The sequence below is a fragment of the Drosophila obscura genome, unplaced genomic scaffold (genome assembly GCF_018151105.1).
Source record: "Drosophila obscura isolate BZ-5 IFL unplaced genomic scaffold, ASM1815110v1 contig_73, whole genome shotgun sequence".
In the NCBI taxonomy this organism is placed as follows: domain Eukaryota; kingdom Metazoa; phylum Arthropoda; class Insecta; order Diptera; family Drosophilidae; genus Drosophila; species Drosophila obscura.
In genome coordinates, this window is record NW_024542865.1 from 7,337,688 (window position 1) to 7,353,833 (window position 16,146).

The 16,146-nt window shown below is 48.7% G+C and overlaps 2 protein-coding genes across 6 annotated transcripts; one reads left to right on the forward strand and one right to left on the reverse strand.

Annotated features, from left to right (window-relative positions):
• Positions 1 to 370: 370 nt before the first annotated feature.
• On the reverse strand, positions 371 to 10,021 carry LOC111081750 (protein tweety). Of its 5 annotated transcripts, none has more exons than XM_022377912.2 (8): positions 9,892 to 10,021; positions 7,499 to 7,916; positions 6,912 to 7,397; positions 6,060 to 6,823; positions 5,706 to 5,875; positions 4,782 to 4,793; positions 3,698 to 4,700; positions 371 to 3,621 (listed from the first exon to the last, which is right to left on the reverse strand). In XM_022377912.2, the coding sequence occupies exons 2-8, from the start codon at positions 7,634 to 7,636 to the stop codon at positions 3,195 to 3,197; spliced, it is 3,000 nt and encodes a 999-aa protein (XP_022233604.2). In that variant the 5' UTR covers positions 7,637 to 7,916; positions 9,892 to 10,021; the 3' UTR covers positions 371 to 3,194. The 5 variants fall into 5 exon arrangements, with proteins under 5 accessions (XP_022233604.2, XP_022233582.2, XP_022233591.2 ...); XM_022377890.2 differs by having other exon boundaries at positions 9,745 to 10,021; XM_022377899.2 differs by having other exon boundaries at positions 9,589 to 10,021.
• A 558-nt stretch (positions 10,022 to 10,579) lies between these two features.
• Positions 10,580 to 15,761, forward strand: LOC111081231 (protein flightless-1). Its single transcript, XM_022377240.2, has 4 exons — positions 10,580 to 10,972; positions 11,248 to 14,438; positions 14,518 to 14,668; positions 14,741 to 15,761. Exons 1-4 carry the CDS (start codon positions 10,919 to 10,921, stop codon positions 15,149 to 15,151), a joined length of 3,807 nt encoding a protein of 1,268 aa, XP_022232932.2. The 5' UTR covers positions 10,580 to 10,918; the 3' UTR covers positions 15,152 to 15,761.
• The last annotated feature ends 385 nt before the right edge of the window (positions 15,762 to 16,146 follow it).

The window sequence follows — 16,146 nt, forward strand, 5'->3', positions numbered from 1 at the left end:
TTCATATATGTATATTTATATATATATATATATATGTATATTAATTTTATGTTTTGAATTTGGTTTCGACCTTGGTTCGAAACTGACAAGACCAAATGGATCTCTCTTCACACGTTCGTTCGTTTGTGCTTCGCTTTTGGTACCTTTAGCTTTGTCTCATAATGGGATCCTTTTAAGGATTCAAATCGATTTGGTTTGGTTTGTTTTCTTTTGTTTTGTTTTGGTTTATTTTAAATTTATTTGAGACTTCACCTCACCCCCGGTGGAGAAGAGCTTTACATACAATCTCTCTAAAAGGGGTTGCGTTTTGTTGTCAAATAATTTCTTGCTTGGTTGTGTTTAACATATGTATGTATGTATTTTGTATTTGTATAATAAGCGAATAAAAAAACTTGATTAGTTTGTCTTTACACGATCTATACATATTTACTTTTAAAAACGTTCCTTTTTTTCCAGTGTGTTGATTCTTTTTTTTTTTTTTTTTTTTGAATTAAGATTATTGGTTAAATTTCGTCTTGAGTACAACTCCATCGATAATATTTTTTTTACAATTGATCATCTCAATGTGATGTAGTGTATATAATATGTTCAGTTAAGGTTTGTTTATATGAATATATATAAGTATGTACCTATATAGCTATTCAATATATGTATCTGTAAATGTTGAGAACTTTCGCTGTGTGTTTCGGGCAGTGTTCGGGTTTGCCTTAGTTGATTGGCCTCGGTTGACGCTTCGTTGGCCTCTGGTCTGGTCTCTACTCTGACTCGGGGAATTCCTCTAGAAGGAACTCCATCCCCCCACAACTCGATCGATTATTCATTGCTGGTTTGCTGTTGCTCATAGTTGATAGGCATATATGAGTGTGTGTGTGTGTATATAACTAACTATATTTAATATATATCATATATATATGTATGTATATGTATATCTATTTAACTTTGCAGTTTGGTTGTTGTTCGGGGGTTGTTGGAGTTGTTGGGAAGGCAGTACTTTCTGTTGTTCTGTTAGTTCATACATATATTGCTATTCGGTTTCGGTTCCAATGACACAAGGGTCAAGAATCTAAATCTCGTTTCTATCTGGTTATCGATTGTTTTGTTTTTTTTTTATGCTATACTCATACTTAATATTTTTATTTGCATGGGTTCATTCTCCTTCTTGCCTTTCGTTTAGCTACTAAATGTACAGTTCCATGTACTACTATATATTCCATGTACATATACATATCTATACTTTTATGTATATATTTATTTCATTGTTTTTCGTGTTTCTCTGTGTGTTTGTGTGTGTTGTATAGGTGTATATTCATATGTGCTAGTTTATGTATAATAAATGCATTCCATGTTAAGCTTAGGTTAGATACACAATAAAATCGCAGGGGTCAAATCGAAACGATGCCCCACTTGTTCCGTTCGTCTGTCAGTTCCTAAATCGATTCAACCCCCAGCCAGTCTCAGGCGATCCACAGTCGTTGGATCACCTGACGCACAACCCAGACACAGGACAGAGTCGAGCACTACCTACCACCAACACCGGTCATTAAAACTGAATACTTAGTGGAGATGTAGGGGCAAGGAATATCATATCAGTAGTAGTGGTTCCTGAAAATAATCAACAATTAATTGAACAATTGATCAACAAATCATTCAAAATAAATTAAAATTGGCTTTAGCTATTGACTATTTGAAGACTTAGGTCATGTTAAGAGAGTTTCCAAGGGGTATACCAATGTTGGAATGACTAGAGGTAACAATATCACACATCACTCACTATAAAATAGTTCAGTGAATCAGTTTAAGTGCAAAATTCTATTAAGGAAGCCAATGTATGTATCCATGTGGAAATCGATCCATTTAACTTGCAAAGTACAGAGTAGATCCCTGCATAAATCCACAGTATTCACAGCTATACTCATGCCTCTTTAATGCTTCCGATCATTACGAATCCCTTCCTCAGTCAGATTCGAATCACCCCGAATCTCCTTCGCTCTACTAGCAAATCAAATGGAGAGTGAGCGAGATAAATAACCGAAATTTTCGGATCCCACGCATTAAAAATCTGTTCTAAATGAGAAAGCTGCGACGGAGATTCTAACTGACCGAATAAAGCGGATCGTTCATTCAGGTCTCTGGTACAGAGTATAGTATTTGTTGAATGATTAATTGATTAATTAAATATTAAAAATATCAACAGATTTAAGGAATATGCTATCCTTTAAGGAAATATAGGAATATCGAAGGATTTGCCCCTACATCTTCTACACACACACACACACAGATTCAGATTCTGTTCCTAGATGTTGTTCCTAGATCCAAATTAACTCTCGACAAGTGCCATAAGTACATAAAAAAATGTTTTGCTAACTTTCAACTACATTTCGATTCCTAGAACTTATAAGCTACGATCCGATCCGAATTAATTTTTTTTTTGTTAGTTTGTTTCTTCTTTCCTCTTTTGTGTATGTATAGATTAATGTTGTATATTACAATATTTATTCTTGTCCCCATAATTGCTGTCTGTCTCTTGGCTTTTAAATAAGTTGATTTTAAAAATTGTTATTTAACAATTTTAAAAAATGTGTGTCTTTTGTAGCGATTGGTAAAAATATGCTATTATCAAAAAGGAATAACCGTGTCTTTATAGACATATGAATTCATAGATCGTATTGATATATGTTACATATATGTTCTTATGTATATAGTATAGTATATAGTATAGTATATAAGTCAAATATCTAAATATGCACGAGTTTGTTTTCGGTCTGTCTGTCTGTGTGCGTTGTTTATAGTTTGTGTATATTATATATATATCCTATGTAGATGTAGATATACATATGTATACCTCTAGTGTATAGTATATACAAAAGTCCAATTGTAGGCTACACCATTCGTAATAGCTTGCAGTTGCATAGGATGCACAAAAAAGGATTCCGGTTTTAGGATACGATTACGATACGGTAAATGCAACAAATCAAGAAACAGGAACAGTCGCCGCTCCATCAGCCCCACCCCACCCCACCACACCTTTTCTCCTATCCTCTTATAATCCATCCTTTTCCTCGCGTCATGTGTCTGTCTATAATACAAAAAAGTCTAGAAGTAATGTCCGCTGGAAGACGCCAAAACCCATGACGCTAGCCTATGCCACTGCCATTCCCCAGCTCAGCCCAGCCCAGCCCATTCCTTTGTACCGCTTACAGCTCGGTCACCGCATAGTTGCTCTCGTCGGTTATCGCTGGCGGCGGTGGCGGCAGATCATCATCATCATCCACTGTGGTGCCCACTCCAGCCGCTGTGCTCACGCTTCCTCCGCCATTGTGCAGGGCTAGACCGTTGCCCGCCTTTCCATTGGCCGCCTGTCCCATCCGGGCCTTGGGTGGAGCCGCCTCCACATGGTGTGCCGTCTGAGCCTCAAGCGGCGGCGGTGGCAGCGATGTGTCCTCACTGTTGTTGTTGTTGGGGCCACCGTTTTGGAGACCCACAACGGCAGCTCCTCCGCTCTCGCTCAGCAGTTGTGTGGGCTGTGCGGAGGGCGGTGGTGGCGATGTGGGCGTGCCAATGCGGGGCGGTGGAATGGCTTTCATCTGCGGCGGCAGCTTCATCGGCGGTCGCTGCAGGGTTCTGGGAGGATGAGGCGACCGGGAGGATTCAAAGGATAGTTGGGCGTTAGAGTACAGATTGCAAGCGAGATACCTACTTGGAATAGTTCTGATGATGCGCCTGCTGCTTCTGCTGGTAGATGGACTCCACCTTGGGCTGCTCCGCATCTTTGGGTATCTCCGGCAAGGGACAATTCAGTATCGAGGGCTTGTACTTGGGATCGAACTTGCCGCCCTGCCGCAGGGTCGAGCACTTGTAGATCTGCTTATCCCGATCGTAGATGGCCGTGTCTATTGCAGTGTTAATGGGTACCACATCCGACTCGGGCTGCTGATGCTGCTGATGCTGCTGCTGCTGATGCTGCTGATGCTGTGGATGCTGGGGATGCTGCTGCTGATGCTGCTGCTGGGGATGTGGCTGGTGCTGCTGTGGCGACTTGAGCTGGTGCAGCTGCTGCTGCTGCTGTGACGGCGGCGGGGGCTGGGCATGCTGCTGCTGCTGGTGGGGATTGGGTGGCGGCACTGCCCCCGGATGATGATGGGCCGGTATCTGTGGTCCAGCCTGGCTATTCTGCCGACGCATCGTGGCCAGATTCGAAACATAAATGGAACCCTGGCTGACGGCCACCAGCGGCTGATAGATCGAATGCGGATTCCCATTGGCAGCCAGCTGTGGGGCCAGATGGGCGGGAATCTGCTGATATATCTGGCTCTGACCCGGCGGCAGGTGATGCGGGGCATGATGGGCCGCAGCCGCCGCCGCTGCCGCCGTCGTATAGGTGCCATATTGCTGGGCCTGTGCTTGGGCCTGCTGCTGGTGGTAAATGGCGTGCTGATGCTGGACAGCGGCGGCCACGGCGGCAGCCGAATGCGAGTGCGGATGCTGATGCTGGTGCGGATGCGGGTGTGGGTGCTGGTGTGGATGATGGCAGTAAATGGGCTGGGGTCCTCCCATTTGTTGCTGCTGTTGCTGGGCCTGCTGCTGCTGCTGGTGCTGTTGCTGGGCCTGCTGCTGGGCATGCGCCTGTGCAGCCTGGACCTGGGCCTGTGTCGTGGGCGGCATATTGGCGGCGAGTGCGGAAGCGGCTGCGGCTGCTGCTGCTGCGGGGGGTGGCGACGGTTTTCAGTAAAAGTCATTGGCTTCCAAAGTTTTGCATTGTTTGCTTAGGGTTGCATATTTACCATTATTGGGACCTACAAAAAGTCACACACAACACACATTTCAATTAGCAAGGCGGATGGAGGATACGGATGTGGATGTGGATGCGGATGCAGGATGCAGGATGAGGAGAACGACGAATCAATGCAACGATGAACGACAGATGGGCGCGGGCATTGCATGTAATGAAAGATCATACAAAGAAACGATGAGAACGAATTGAGCCATAGATATAGAGGCACGCCTTGCATCCGAGAAAAATCTCATCGCCATATTCATCGGCTCTGCTACTGATTCCAGCTATGGGATCTACGATTTCATATCATCTACATATCCTACAGGTATTCATTTACTATCTATATAGTATCTATCTATAAATCTGCACATTTTTCTGCGTTAGACCATTACCCAGATGTGGCATGAGGCACCAAATTTTCGTACCTGGGCCTTCAGTTTACTCTTCACTTAGACTTGGTTTCTGACTACGGCCCCCACAATGCCCTGGGCAGCTGACTCGGTGCGCAGAATCTAACAAAAAAATGCTCAGTCTAGGACTAAAATTCTGTCCCAAGATAGAAAAAACCGTATAAGTTGCTTGGGCATGATAATGAAATGGTAAAACGATATTCTAAGCTAAGGTACTGGGATTCGAATATCGGAAAAAAACGTTCCCCTAGTCTAGGACAAGTCGCTAAATACTCGCGTAAGCAATAATAGGCTTATAGCCAAAATCCAAAGCTCAATTCGATTTCCGAACCCCATTGAGGCTCCCGTCAGATCAATATAAAGATCCATATAAAACAAGATAGATAGATAGATAGAGAGAGAGAGAGAGAGAGAGAGAGAGAGAGAGACACATGGTTTGTGGGTGTGGGTGTGACGTTGGTTTGTGTCAAGTGTGTATGGGGGCGCTGATGCCACGCTGATTGCGCGTGGGTGCCACTTACCAGTCATGTGCGTGGGGCTGTGATTGTGCGACGGAAGCCGTCCCAGCGTGTGGGTACCCATGGCCCGCATATTCTGCTGGATGTGTGCGTGGGCCATCATCTCGTGCTGCTGCCGTTTGCTGGGATGCTGCAGTGTGTGCGAGCCGCTGATAACCGGTGGGCTGAAGTGCCTGCAACGACACCGGATGCACAGAGATCGAAGGAGAGAGAGAGAGAGAGAGAGACAGAGAGAGGGAGAGAGAGAGAGAAGAGAGAATGGAGGCGGGAAACGGGTGGGTTCAAGCTACGGCAGGACACGAGTGGGGGCGGATCAACCAACGGGTGGATCACCCCGGTGCATCGGCCAAAACATACCCATTATGATTGCGCGGCAGTGTCCGGGCAGCGTTCATCATCTGCTGATGGTTCTGTGGTGCCGGATGCGATATATATGACGGCTCATCCACCTGGGCATAGTCGTTCCGCTTGCGTATGTAGATCCACGTGTGCGAGTCCACCCACACCATAATCGTCAGTAATATGGCCGCAATGAAGCTGGCGATCAGCATCAGCACCAGCCCCAGCAATCCTCCCTCGCAGAGTCCCCGGGCGGCTGCCAAAAAGTTATGATGCACCGCCTTGCAGTCGACCAGAGCCGTCAGCTGAGTGAGAAGCCGTTCGCTGCTATTCAGATCTGCATTCACCGCTCCCAGCTTTGGCTGCAAGCCGGATGACTTGAACAGCACCAGGGAGATCTTCATTACGGTGGCCATGGCACTGCGGGCATTGTTCAGCGAGTTCTGCGACTCTCTCAGCCGCTGGGTGAACGGATTCGTGTGCCCCGGCTCGCATTGGGTGTAGTGCAGCAGGACGTTCGTGGGCAGGTCCCGGGGGGCCGTGGATACGAGGAAATCCGCTGGGCTTATGCACAGATCGCCCACAGCCACCGAGGAGGAGAGATAAAGGCCGGACATCAGCCAGGAGCCAGTCACGGCCAGCAGGCCGCAAACGCTAAACAGTATCAGAGCGCAGCGGGAATGCCTGGCCACGCCCACCAGCAGTACAGCACAGAGGACAAGGAGCAGTGCTAGGGTGGCCACTGTGCCCGGCCAGCGTATTAATTCCCATTGGTCGCCGCGCTGCAAAGAGGCAAAAGCGATGGAAAGCGGGGCAAGAAATAGAGGAGAGTTTTACATAGGGAAAGGTCAAAGGACTGTCAGGACTTACTGTCAGAAAGTGCGTCATGGAGATGCCCATGAGGGGTCGTCGTATATCGCTGGCTGCATTCGTGGCCAGGGTCACATTGCCCTGGACAATGTTCAACGAAACAAAAAGCTTGGATAGGGCCGTCTGATTGGACACCGGTTGATCGAAGATATCCGCCAGCTCCACCAGCTGCGGCCTGATGCGATTCGTCAGCGTGTTCTCCAGTATGTGCGTCTGATTCCTGATGGTCGTCACCAGATTGTCCACCTTCCGTCCGGCGGTCAGCACCTCGAGCAATCCATTGTGCAGATCATCGTTGCCGTACAGTCCCAGGCCGATGGCGGCACAGCACATCACAGTCACAATCGAGAGGGCCACCTTCAGGCTGGTTATCGAGTGGGCCGGGCGGGGTTTCCGGTCGCAGCATCTGGTCATCAGATAGAAGAGCAGTCCCAGCAGCGAGACGATGAGCAGCGCCGCTGGCACCGATCCCAAGATTCCCAGACTCTGTGCAAATGAAACCAAGGAATTTGTATTAATTTTCATTCGAATCGGAATCGAAAACAATTGGAATTGCTGGACACCCATTGGATTCTCGCTTTGCTCACCTCTAGGTAGATCTCATCGTTGGGCCGGAACGTGCTGTTGATCTTGTGGAATGTGATGTTGTAGTGGGGCAGGGCATGAAGCAGTTTGGCTATCACCGGGACCTTGTATTGATCCGTAAACTCGTGATAGTCGCCCATCCTGCACGACTCTTCTCGCTCTACTCTTGGGCAGCCCCTATAACGGTTTTGCTCTCGCACTCCTTTGATTTCTCTCTCCTCTTGAGCGTGTGTGGATGTGGGTGTGGGTGTGTGTGTGTGTGTGTGTGGGATGAGTGTGTGTCCTCCCTCTTGTGTCTGCTTTTCCCCTCCCCTTCCTTTTGTTGTTGGTGGGTTTGGACGTCACTTCTGACACGCTCTACGTGCTCACGGGGCTGCGGCGTTTCCTAACCTCTTGACACCAAATCCAAATTGTTGTGCACTGCGTGTGTCGGGTGGGATAATAGGGAGTAGAGCAAAGCAGAACGTTTGAAAATGTGTGTAAGTACGAGGAGATTTAATATGCAACAACAAAATATACATATAGGGGAAAAACGTTGAGAGGGGCAAGTCCAGCTGCTTCCGTTTGTTTTACCGTAAATCTTGCAACATTTAAGAACATCATTTGACACACTATCCAGGGTTTTATTTATTACTTTTTGCAACTATATACATATGCACATATGTATCCGTTTTCTGGTAATGCCTCACCTTTAATAAATAGAACTTGGGCATTTACCGATCTACAAATTTACACTTTTCTCTGTCTCTCTCTCTATCTCCCTTCCACACACGCTCATTTCAGCGGGCACCTCAATGAACCAAACGGTTCCTGCATACACACACACATGCTCACATACAGTATGTGTGGGCGTACGCATGCTCATGTGTGGGCATGGCCTTAATTGCTCAATAAGTAGGTTGCCGTTGCCGTTTCCTCTTGTACGCCCTCTTTTGATGCACTTTAATTAAACATTATTTTGTTGCGTGTTGCATACTTGCTTTACCGCGCTTTATACTTTTATTTTGCACACAGTAAAAAACTTTTGGTTGGCGTCTCCGCCTTTATTCCTTCCTTCTTATTGATGCTGCTGCGGCCTGGGCAGCGCAATAGCAATTTTGTTCACTTGTCTTCCTCTTCCTGGCAGCCTGTCGCAGCAGCCATCCCCCAACCCATTCTTCATCCTGAATCTACTGCGAGCGCCAGCAACAAGAACAACAGTAACGGTAACAGGAGTGCTCGCTCTCTCTTGTCCTGGCAGCTCTCTCTCTCTCTCTCTCTCTCTGTCCCTTTGCTCCCTATGCGCGCACTCTTTCCTTGCTGTTTTAAAAGTATAACTGTTGTTGTTGCTGCTCCCATTATTGTTGCCTTTGTTTGTCCTATTCGCTCTCTGAGTTCGCTCTTTCTCACCCTGTGTGCGACTTCGTGAGTATATGGGTGCATGTGTGTGAGTTTATATATCTATTGATTAAAATTTCGCTCTGCTTCCTTATTCCTCCTTTGGCAAGTCGTCTCGTTTCGTGCCATGCCGAACGAACACACCAGCCACGCACTCGTAATTGCTGCGCCCACTTCTCCCTCATCCTTTGCTCCTCCTCTCTCACTGACTGCTGCATCGCCACGAAATGCAACATTTATGTAGTTTACTCTTAGGGGTTTCCATGGCTATTACAACAAATGCAATGCAACAACGTGCATACATATGTACATGCATATGTAGTTGCAATAGTAACAGCAACAACATCACGCACAAAAACACACAGGCGACACTTACGCACACATTCACCCGCCCTCGTACTGCAGCACACACAATTGATGTGTGTTCAAATTCACTTCAAAAACAGAACAGTAATGGCATAAATTATAGTTCCACCTTATTGAGCCTTAAGTTTTTTAATGACATTTTTAAACTCAACAATGATTCCACTGATTAACCAGGCAAAAAAAACTCAAAGTTATTGGCAGGGACCACCCAAATGGGTACACAATTTTTCACAACAAACAAAGCTTCATATTCCCCCATATTTCCATACAGTTCTCCGGGGGCTTATCAAGCCCGAGAGTACCGACGAGTCGAGAACACCGCAACCCGCTGATTCGAAATGATTATTACTTTTTATTTCACTTTTAAGCGATAAACCCTTGGCCTTGACATTTCTATATTGTTAACCGCGAAAGATTTGTCTTATTGTTTAACTAAAATGGTTTTTGTGGCTCTTTTTTGTGTTGTTTTTCGGTTGAGTTTTATGAAAGGAAACACGAGCAGGACCTTCACATTCCGAAGACTGGGCAAAGTATGAAAATTTTGTGTCGTTCAATTTGGTCGGTCACACCCTCTAGATTATGCATACGATGTTGATGTGCCGTAGAGGCACGTTCGCTATTTTACAGGATAAAAACAGGAGACTCGACTCACGACCCGACTCTTCCGACTCGACACCCAAAACAGGTGAAGCTCTCATTGCTGTGCGTGCGCAAGTTTCCACCCTCCCCGCAGTATTGGCCAGGGCTGCTGCAGTTGGTATTCGTGCTTTAAAGCCGCCGGGCGGATTCTGATCTCCAGTTTATTATGAATACTTTAAATCTCTAATAATGTTGTTCAAATTTGAGTGTTTGTCATTGACTTTGCTTGTTGCCGTACATTTTAAATTCATATTTTGCAGTTAAATGGACTAACGGATTGGTTTGCCAGCCCTGGCATTTTCGAATTTCTGTATATTGTCGTATTCTGTTGAATAACCACAGTGTTGGTTAACGTGATTGGCGTTCATAATTCAATTAACCCATTGTTGACCCATTGTGGGTATTTAAATACACATACTAAAATGATGAAATGGTGAAAGATATCGTGGCCATTTTCGTTTTGCGAGTAAAGACGATATGGAGCTACAAGGAACATTTACAAACAGTATCATTTTCCGCGGTCTAACTCATGGTGTTCACCTGTTTAAATAGAGGGGGGCTAAGTGGGCTAAGCTCGTTTTTTCCTAGGTATATTTACGGTATATTTTGAAAATGAGAAGCTATATTTCGGTATATTTCTGAGGGTCAGGTGGGGTATATTTTATCAATAAATCCGCGGTCTTACTGGTGACCAGGCCACTGCCTATTGGATGTTTGATGTCATTTTTTAATAAAACCTTATTATTAAATAATCAAATGAAAATGAGTACTTAAAATTAGTAAATCTTGTAGAAAATTGATTAATCTATCGGATAAAATTATATGATCAGTGCTGAGGGTGCTAGCTAGCTAGTAGTCCCGAGCCGAATATAAAAATCTAGGAATATCACCGCAATCACATCATCACACATTCTCTCGGTGGAACTATTTCCACCGAGAATAACAAGAACAGGGGCCCAGGCCAGCTTGTCGTGTCGTCGTCCGCCGCCGTCGCCCGGAGTAGTCGTTTTTTAAATCAATTTTATGTGGATTTTATCAAAATGAGTGTCCTACCGTTTGTACGCGGCGTTGACTTTACCAAAAATGATTTCAGTGTGAGTATTATACCCCTCTCTCCCTCGCCCACTCTCTCTCTCCATCTCGCTCTCTCTCTCTGCCCCCGCCGCCCCTCTTCCTGCCTATGCCTATGCCTGCTGTGTGCGTTTTTTGTGTCTTGCCAAAAACAGGTCACAAAAAAAAGAAAGAAAATCCATCTATGACGGAAGGCGAGGGGAATTTGTCATCCCAGCAGCTGTGGAGTGCAGCTGCTGTATTGATGATTGATACTGATTGATTGACTATTGATTGGGATGTTCTCATTTGATTTTAGCAAACATTCCCGAGCTCCATGCGGCAAATGTCGCGGGTGCAATGGCTCACTCTGGACCACACACAGCTGCAGGAGGTGCCCGAGGAGCTGGGGCAGCTGCAGAAGCTGGAGCATCTATCGCTCAATCACAATCAGCTGGAGAAGATCTTCGGGGAGCTGACGGAGCTGACATGCCTGCGCTCGCTGGATCTGCGGCACAATCAGCTGAAGAACAGCGGCATACCGCCGGAGCTGTTCCACCTGGAGGAGCTGACCACGCTGGATCTGTCGCACAACAAGCTAAAGGAGGTGCCCGACGGCCTCGACAGAGCCAAGAATTTGATTGTGCTCAACCTGAGCCACAATCATATCGAGTGCATACCCACCCCGCTGTTCATCCATCTGACGGATCTGCTCTTCCTGGATCTGTCGCACAATCGCCTCGAGACCTTGCCACCCCAGACGCGCCGTCTGACCAATCTGAAGACGCTCGACCTATCGCACAATCCGCTGGAGCTGTTCCAGCTGCGCCAGCTGCCCTCCCTGCAGAGCCTCGAGGTGCTGAAGATGAGCGGCACGCAGCGGACGCTGCTCAACTTCCCCACCAGCCTGGACAGCCTGGCCAATCTCTGTGAGCTGGATCTGTCGCACAATGCGCTGCCCAAGCTGCCCGACTGCGTCTACAATGTGGCCACCCTGGTGCGGCTCAATCTCAGCGACAACGAGATCAACGAGCTCAGCTCCAGCATGGAGTCCTGGCAGCGCCTCGAGTCGCTCAATCTCTGCCGCAATCAGCTAACCGCCCTGCCCGCCGCCCTCTGCAAGCTGCCCAAGCTGCGGCGGCTTTTCGTGAACGACAACAAGCTGAATTTCGAGGGCATACCCTCGGGCATTGGCAAGCTCGGCGCCCTGGAGGTCTTCTCGGCGGCCAACAATCTGCTGGAGATGGTGCCCGAGGGCGTGTGCCGGTGCGGTGCCCTCAAGCAGCTGAATCTGAGCTGCAATCGCCTGATCACACTGCCGGATGCCATCCATCTGCTGGAGGGACTCGACCAGCTGGATCTGCGCAACAATCCCGACCTGGTGATGCCCCCCAAGCCGAGTGAGGCCAGCAAGGCCACCAGCCTCGAGTTCTACAACATCGATTTCAGCCTGCAGACGCAGCTCCGGTTGGCCGGAGCCGCTGTACCCCAGTCGATGCCTGCCACAGCCACGCCCAAGGACTCGACGGCGCGAAAGATACGCCTGCGACGGGGGCCGCGCTCTGACGGCGATCAGGATGCGGCCAAGGTGCTCAAGGGCATGAAGGACATTGCCAAGGACAAGGACGAGGCCGAAGGCATGCTGCCAGAGGACGGCAGCGGCAAGCCCGAATCGCTGAAGCCCAAGCGGTGGGACGAGTCGCTGGAGAAGCCCGCACTGGACTACTCCAAGTTCTTCGAAAAGGAGGACGGCCAGCAGCCGGGCCTGACCATCTGGGAGATCGAGAACTTTCTGCCAAACAAAATCGAGGAGGTGGTGCACGGCAAGTTCTACGAGGGCGACTGCTACATTGTGCTGAAGACGCGCTTCGACGACCTGGGTAACCTCACGTGGGAGATATTCTTTTGGATCGGCAACGAGGCCACCCTGGACAAGCGTGCCTGTGCGGCCATTCATGCTGTCAATCTGCGAAACTATCTGGGCGCGCGCTGTCGGACGATCCGGGAGGAGCAGGGCGACGAATCGGACGAGTTTCTGGCCCTGTTCGAGACGGAGGTCATCTACATTGAGGGCGGGCGCACGGCCACCGGTTTCTACAACATCGAGGAGATGATACACATCACGAGGCTGTATCTGGTGCATGCGTATGGGGCCACTGTGCATCTGGAGCCGGTGGCCGTCTGCCTGGCCTCGCTGGATCCCCGGCACGCGTTCGTCCTGGATCTGGGCACGCGCATTCACATTTGGCTGGGCACACGCTCCAAGAACACGCTCAACTCGAAGGCCCGCCTCATGGCCGAGAAGATCAACAAGACGGAGCGCAAGAACAAGTGCGAGATCAATGTGGAGCGGCAGGGCGAGGAGACAGCGGAGTTCTGGCAGGGACTGGACGTCACAGCGGAGGAGGCGGCGGCCCAGCCGCCACAGGAGCATGTACCGGACGACTACCAGCCGGTGCAGCCGCGCCTCTACCAGGTCCAGCTGGGCATGGGCTACCTGGAGCTGCCGCAAGTGGAGCTGCCGGAGCAGAAGCTCTGCCACACGCTCCTCAACAGCAAGCACGTCTACATCCTCGACTGCTACACGGATCTGTTTGTGTGGTTTGGCAAGAAATCGACGCGCCTGGTCCGAGCGGCGGCCGTCAAGCTCAGTCGGGAGCTCTTCAACATGATGGACCGGCCGGAGTGCGCCCTCGTGATGCGCGTACCCGAGGGCAATGAGATGCAGATCTTCCGCACCAAGTTCCTCGGCTGGGATGAGGTGATGGCCGTGGACTTTACGCGCACGGCCAAGTCCGTGGCCAAGACGGGGGCCAATCTCACGCAGTGGGCCCGGCAGCAGGAGACGCGCACGGATCTGGCTGCCCTGTTCATGCCACGGCAATCGGCCATGCCGCTGGCCGAGGCCGAGCAGCTGGAGGAGGAGTGGAACTACGATCTGGAGATGATGGAGGCCTTTGTGCTCGAGAACAAGAAGTTTGTCCGCCTGCCGGAGGAGGAGCTGGGACACTTCTACACGGGCGAGTGCTATGTCTTCCTCTGTCGCTACTGCATACCCATCGAGGAGCCCGAAACGCCAGATGATGCAGATCCAGCGACAGTGGCAGCGGGTGCGGGTACAGCAGTTGACAGCCAAAAGCCAGCCAGCCAGCAGCATCTGCAGTCGCAGCCGGAGGATGAGATCCAGTGTGTGGTGTACTTCTGGCAGGGACGCAATGCCGGCAACATGGGCTGGCTGACGTTCACCTTCACGCTGCAGAAGAAGTTCAAGGCGATGTTCGGCGAGGAGCTGGAGGTGATGCGCATCTTCCAGCAGCAGGAGAACCTCAAGTTTATGTCGCACTTCAAGCGCAAGTTCATCATCCACACGGGCAAGCGCAAGGACAGAGCCCTAACGGCCGAGGGCAAGGCGCCCGTCGAGTTCTTTCATCTGCGCTCGAATGGCGGTGCTCTGACCACGCGCCTCATCCAAATCAATCCGGATGCAGTGCATCTGAACTCGGCTTTCTGGTAGGCCATTTCAGCCATCAGCAACCACTGATCACAGTCTCTTATACATATATGCCCTCCCCTTCCATCTTCCCTGCAGCTACATACTTCATGTGCCATTTGAAACGGAGGACGAGTCGCAGTCGGGCATCGTGTACGTGTGGCTGGGCAGCAAGGCCTGCAACGAGGAGGCCAAGCTGGTCCAGGACATTGCCGAGCAGATGTTCAACAGTCCTTGGGTGAGCCTGCAGGTAAGTGCTCCAACTACTGCTGATCCCCAAAGAACACTCGGTTTCAGTCTTCAGTCTTTGCTCCACGCGTAGATCCTCAATGAGGGCGACGAGCCGGAGAACTTCTTCTGGGTGGCACTCGGCGGCCGGAAGCCCTACGACACGGATGCCGAGTACATGAACTACACGCGGCTGTTCCGGTGCTCGAACGAGCGCGGCTACTACACGGTGGCCGAGAAGTGCGCCGATTTCTGTCAGGACGATCTGGCCGATGACGATATCATGATACTCGACAATGGGGAGCATGTCTTCCTGTGGATGGGGCCGCGGTGCAGCGAGGTGGAGGTGAAGCTGGCGTACAAATCGGCCCAGGTGTACATACAGCATATGCGGATCAAGCAGCCGGAGAGGCCGCGCAAACTGTTCCTCACGATGAAGAACAAGGAGTCGCGACGCTTTACCAAATGCTTCCACGGTTGGAGTGCCTTTAAGGTGTATATCTAATCTGTGGCCTGCTGGAGGGTCGGGAGGGTCCTGGAGTAAGGCGTGGCTGCTGCCGTGACAGTGCAGCAGCCAGCCGGACCGGGCAACACAGGAAACCGAACACGACAGAGAGAACGACACACACATAACAGAAAGAGAAGGAAAAACAGACAGAGATGGAGATGGAGGAACAAAAGAATTGACAGAAAATCAGTAAGAAAAGAAAAAAGAAAAGAAAAAAAAATGTTTGTACTTTTATAATGTATTTAATTGTTTATATAATTAATGTAATTTTTTATTAGAGCACTTTTCTCTCATCCCAAAAGCCCTTAACTAATTAGCTAACTCCAAGCCAAGTATTCGCATGCGCTACCTACATACATATATAAAAGCCCATACACACACACACAGTACATACATGCATATGTACACGCAATATTTATATGCAGAGCTGAGAGAGGATTACTCCTTCGTGCTAGTCCTTTTAAAATGTTAACCTAAAGCTAGCTGTAATAAAATCAAATCAAAACAAAACAAAATACTAGAAACGGAAAGCATATGGTCTAACTACTTGTACAAATCTATCGTATTTATTAATCCTTCAAATAAATGAAATTGGAACAAAAACAAAGTTCGATAACAGCTGATATTCTTTTAATAAGGTTTTGCTTGGACTTAAAAGAGTTTGCTTAATTCAAATTGTGCATTCAAAATTGAATTTGAATGTGCTCGCTGACTAAAGCTGAATGCTATTATAGAAATTCGTATCGATACCCTACCGGTAAGGGTCTAATGCGATACTCGCTGCTATCGATGCTGTAGTGCGATAGCGATCATTCATTTTCCGGAGTGGGTTTTCTTCTTCCTATTTGTGGAAAATTTTTATTCTTCTTTTTTGCCTACTTTTTCTGTTAGGGCTGCCAGATCAGTTGAAAGCGAATCGGTAATGAAACGGGTAGAAAAATATCATGGTAGGGCAGCCAGCAGCAACTACGAATTGCACGAGTCTGGCAACG

Bases quoted from the DNA above. Each gene is read 5' to 3' on its own strand.
- LOC111081750 (XM_022377912.2), bottom strand. From the start codon at position 7,636: ATGGGCGACTATCACGAGTTTACGGATCAATACAAGGTCCCGGTGATA. The intron at 7,398-7,498 runs GTGAGCAAAGCG...TCATTTGCACAG, and splicing joins ACGATGAGATCTACCTAGAG to AGTCTGGGAATCTTGGGATC. The intron at 6,824-6,911 runs GTAAGTCCTGAC...GCCTCTTTGCAG, and splicing joins CCATGACGCACTTTCTGACA to CGCGGCGACCAATGGGAATT.
- LOC111081231 (XM_022377240.2), top strand. From the start codon at position 10,919: ATGAGTGTCCTACCGTTTGTACGCGGCGTTGACTTTACCAAAAATGAT. The intron at 14,439-14,517 runs GTAGGCCATTTC...TCTTCCCTGCAG, and splicing joins CATCTGAACTCGGCTTTCTG to CTACATACTTCATGTGCCAT. The intron at 14,669-14,740 runs GTAAGTGCTCCA...CTCCACGCGTAG, and splicing joins GTCCTTGGGTGAGCCTGCAG to ATCCTCAATGAGGGCGACGA.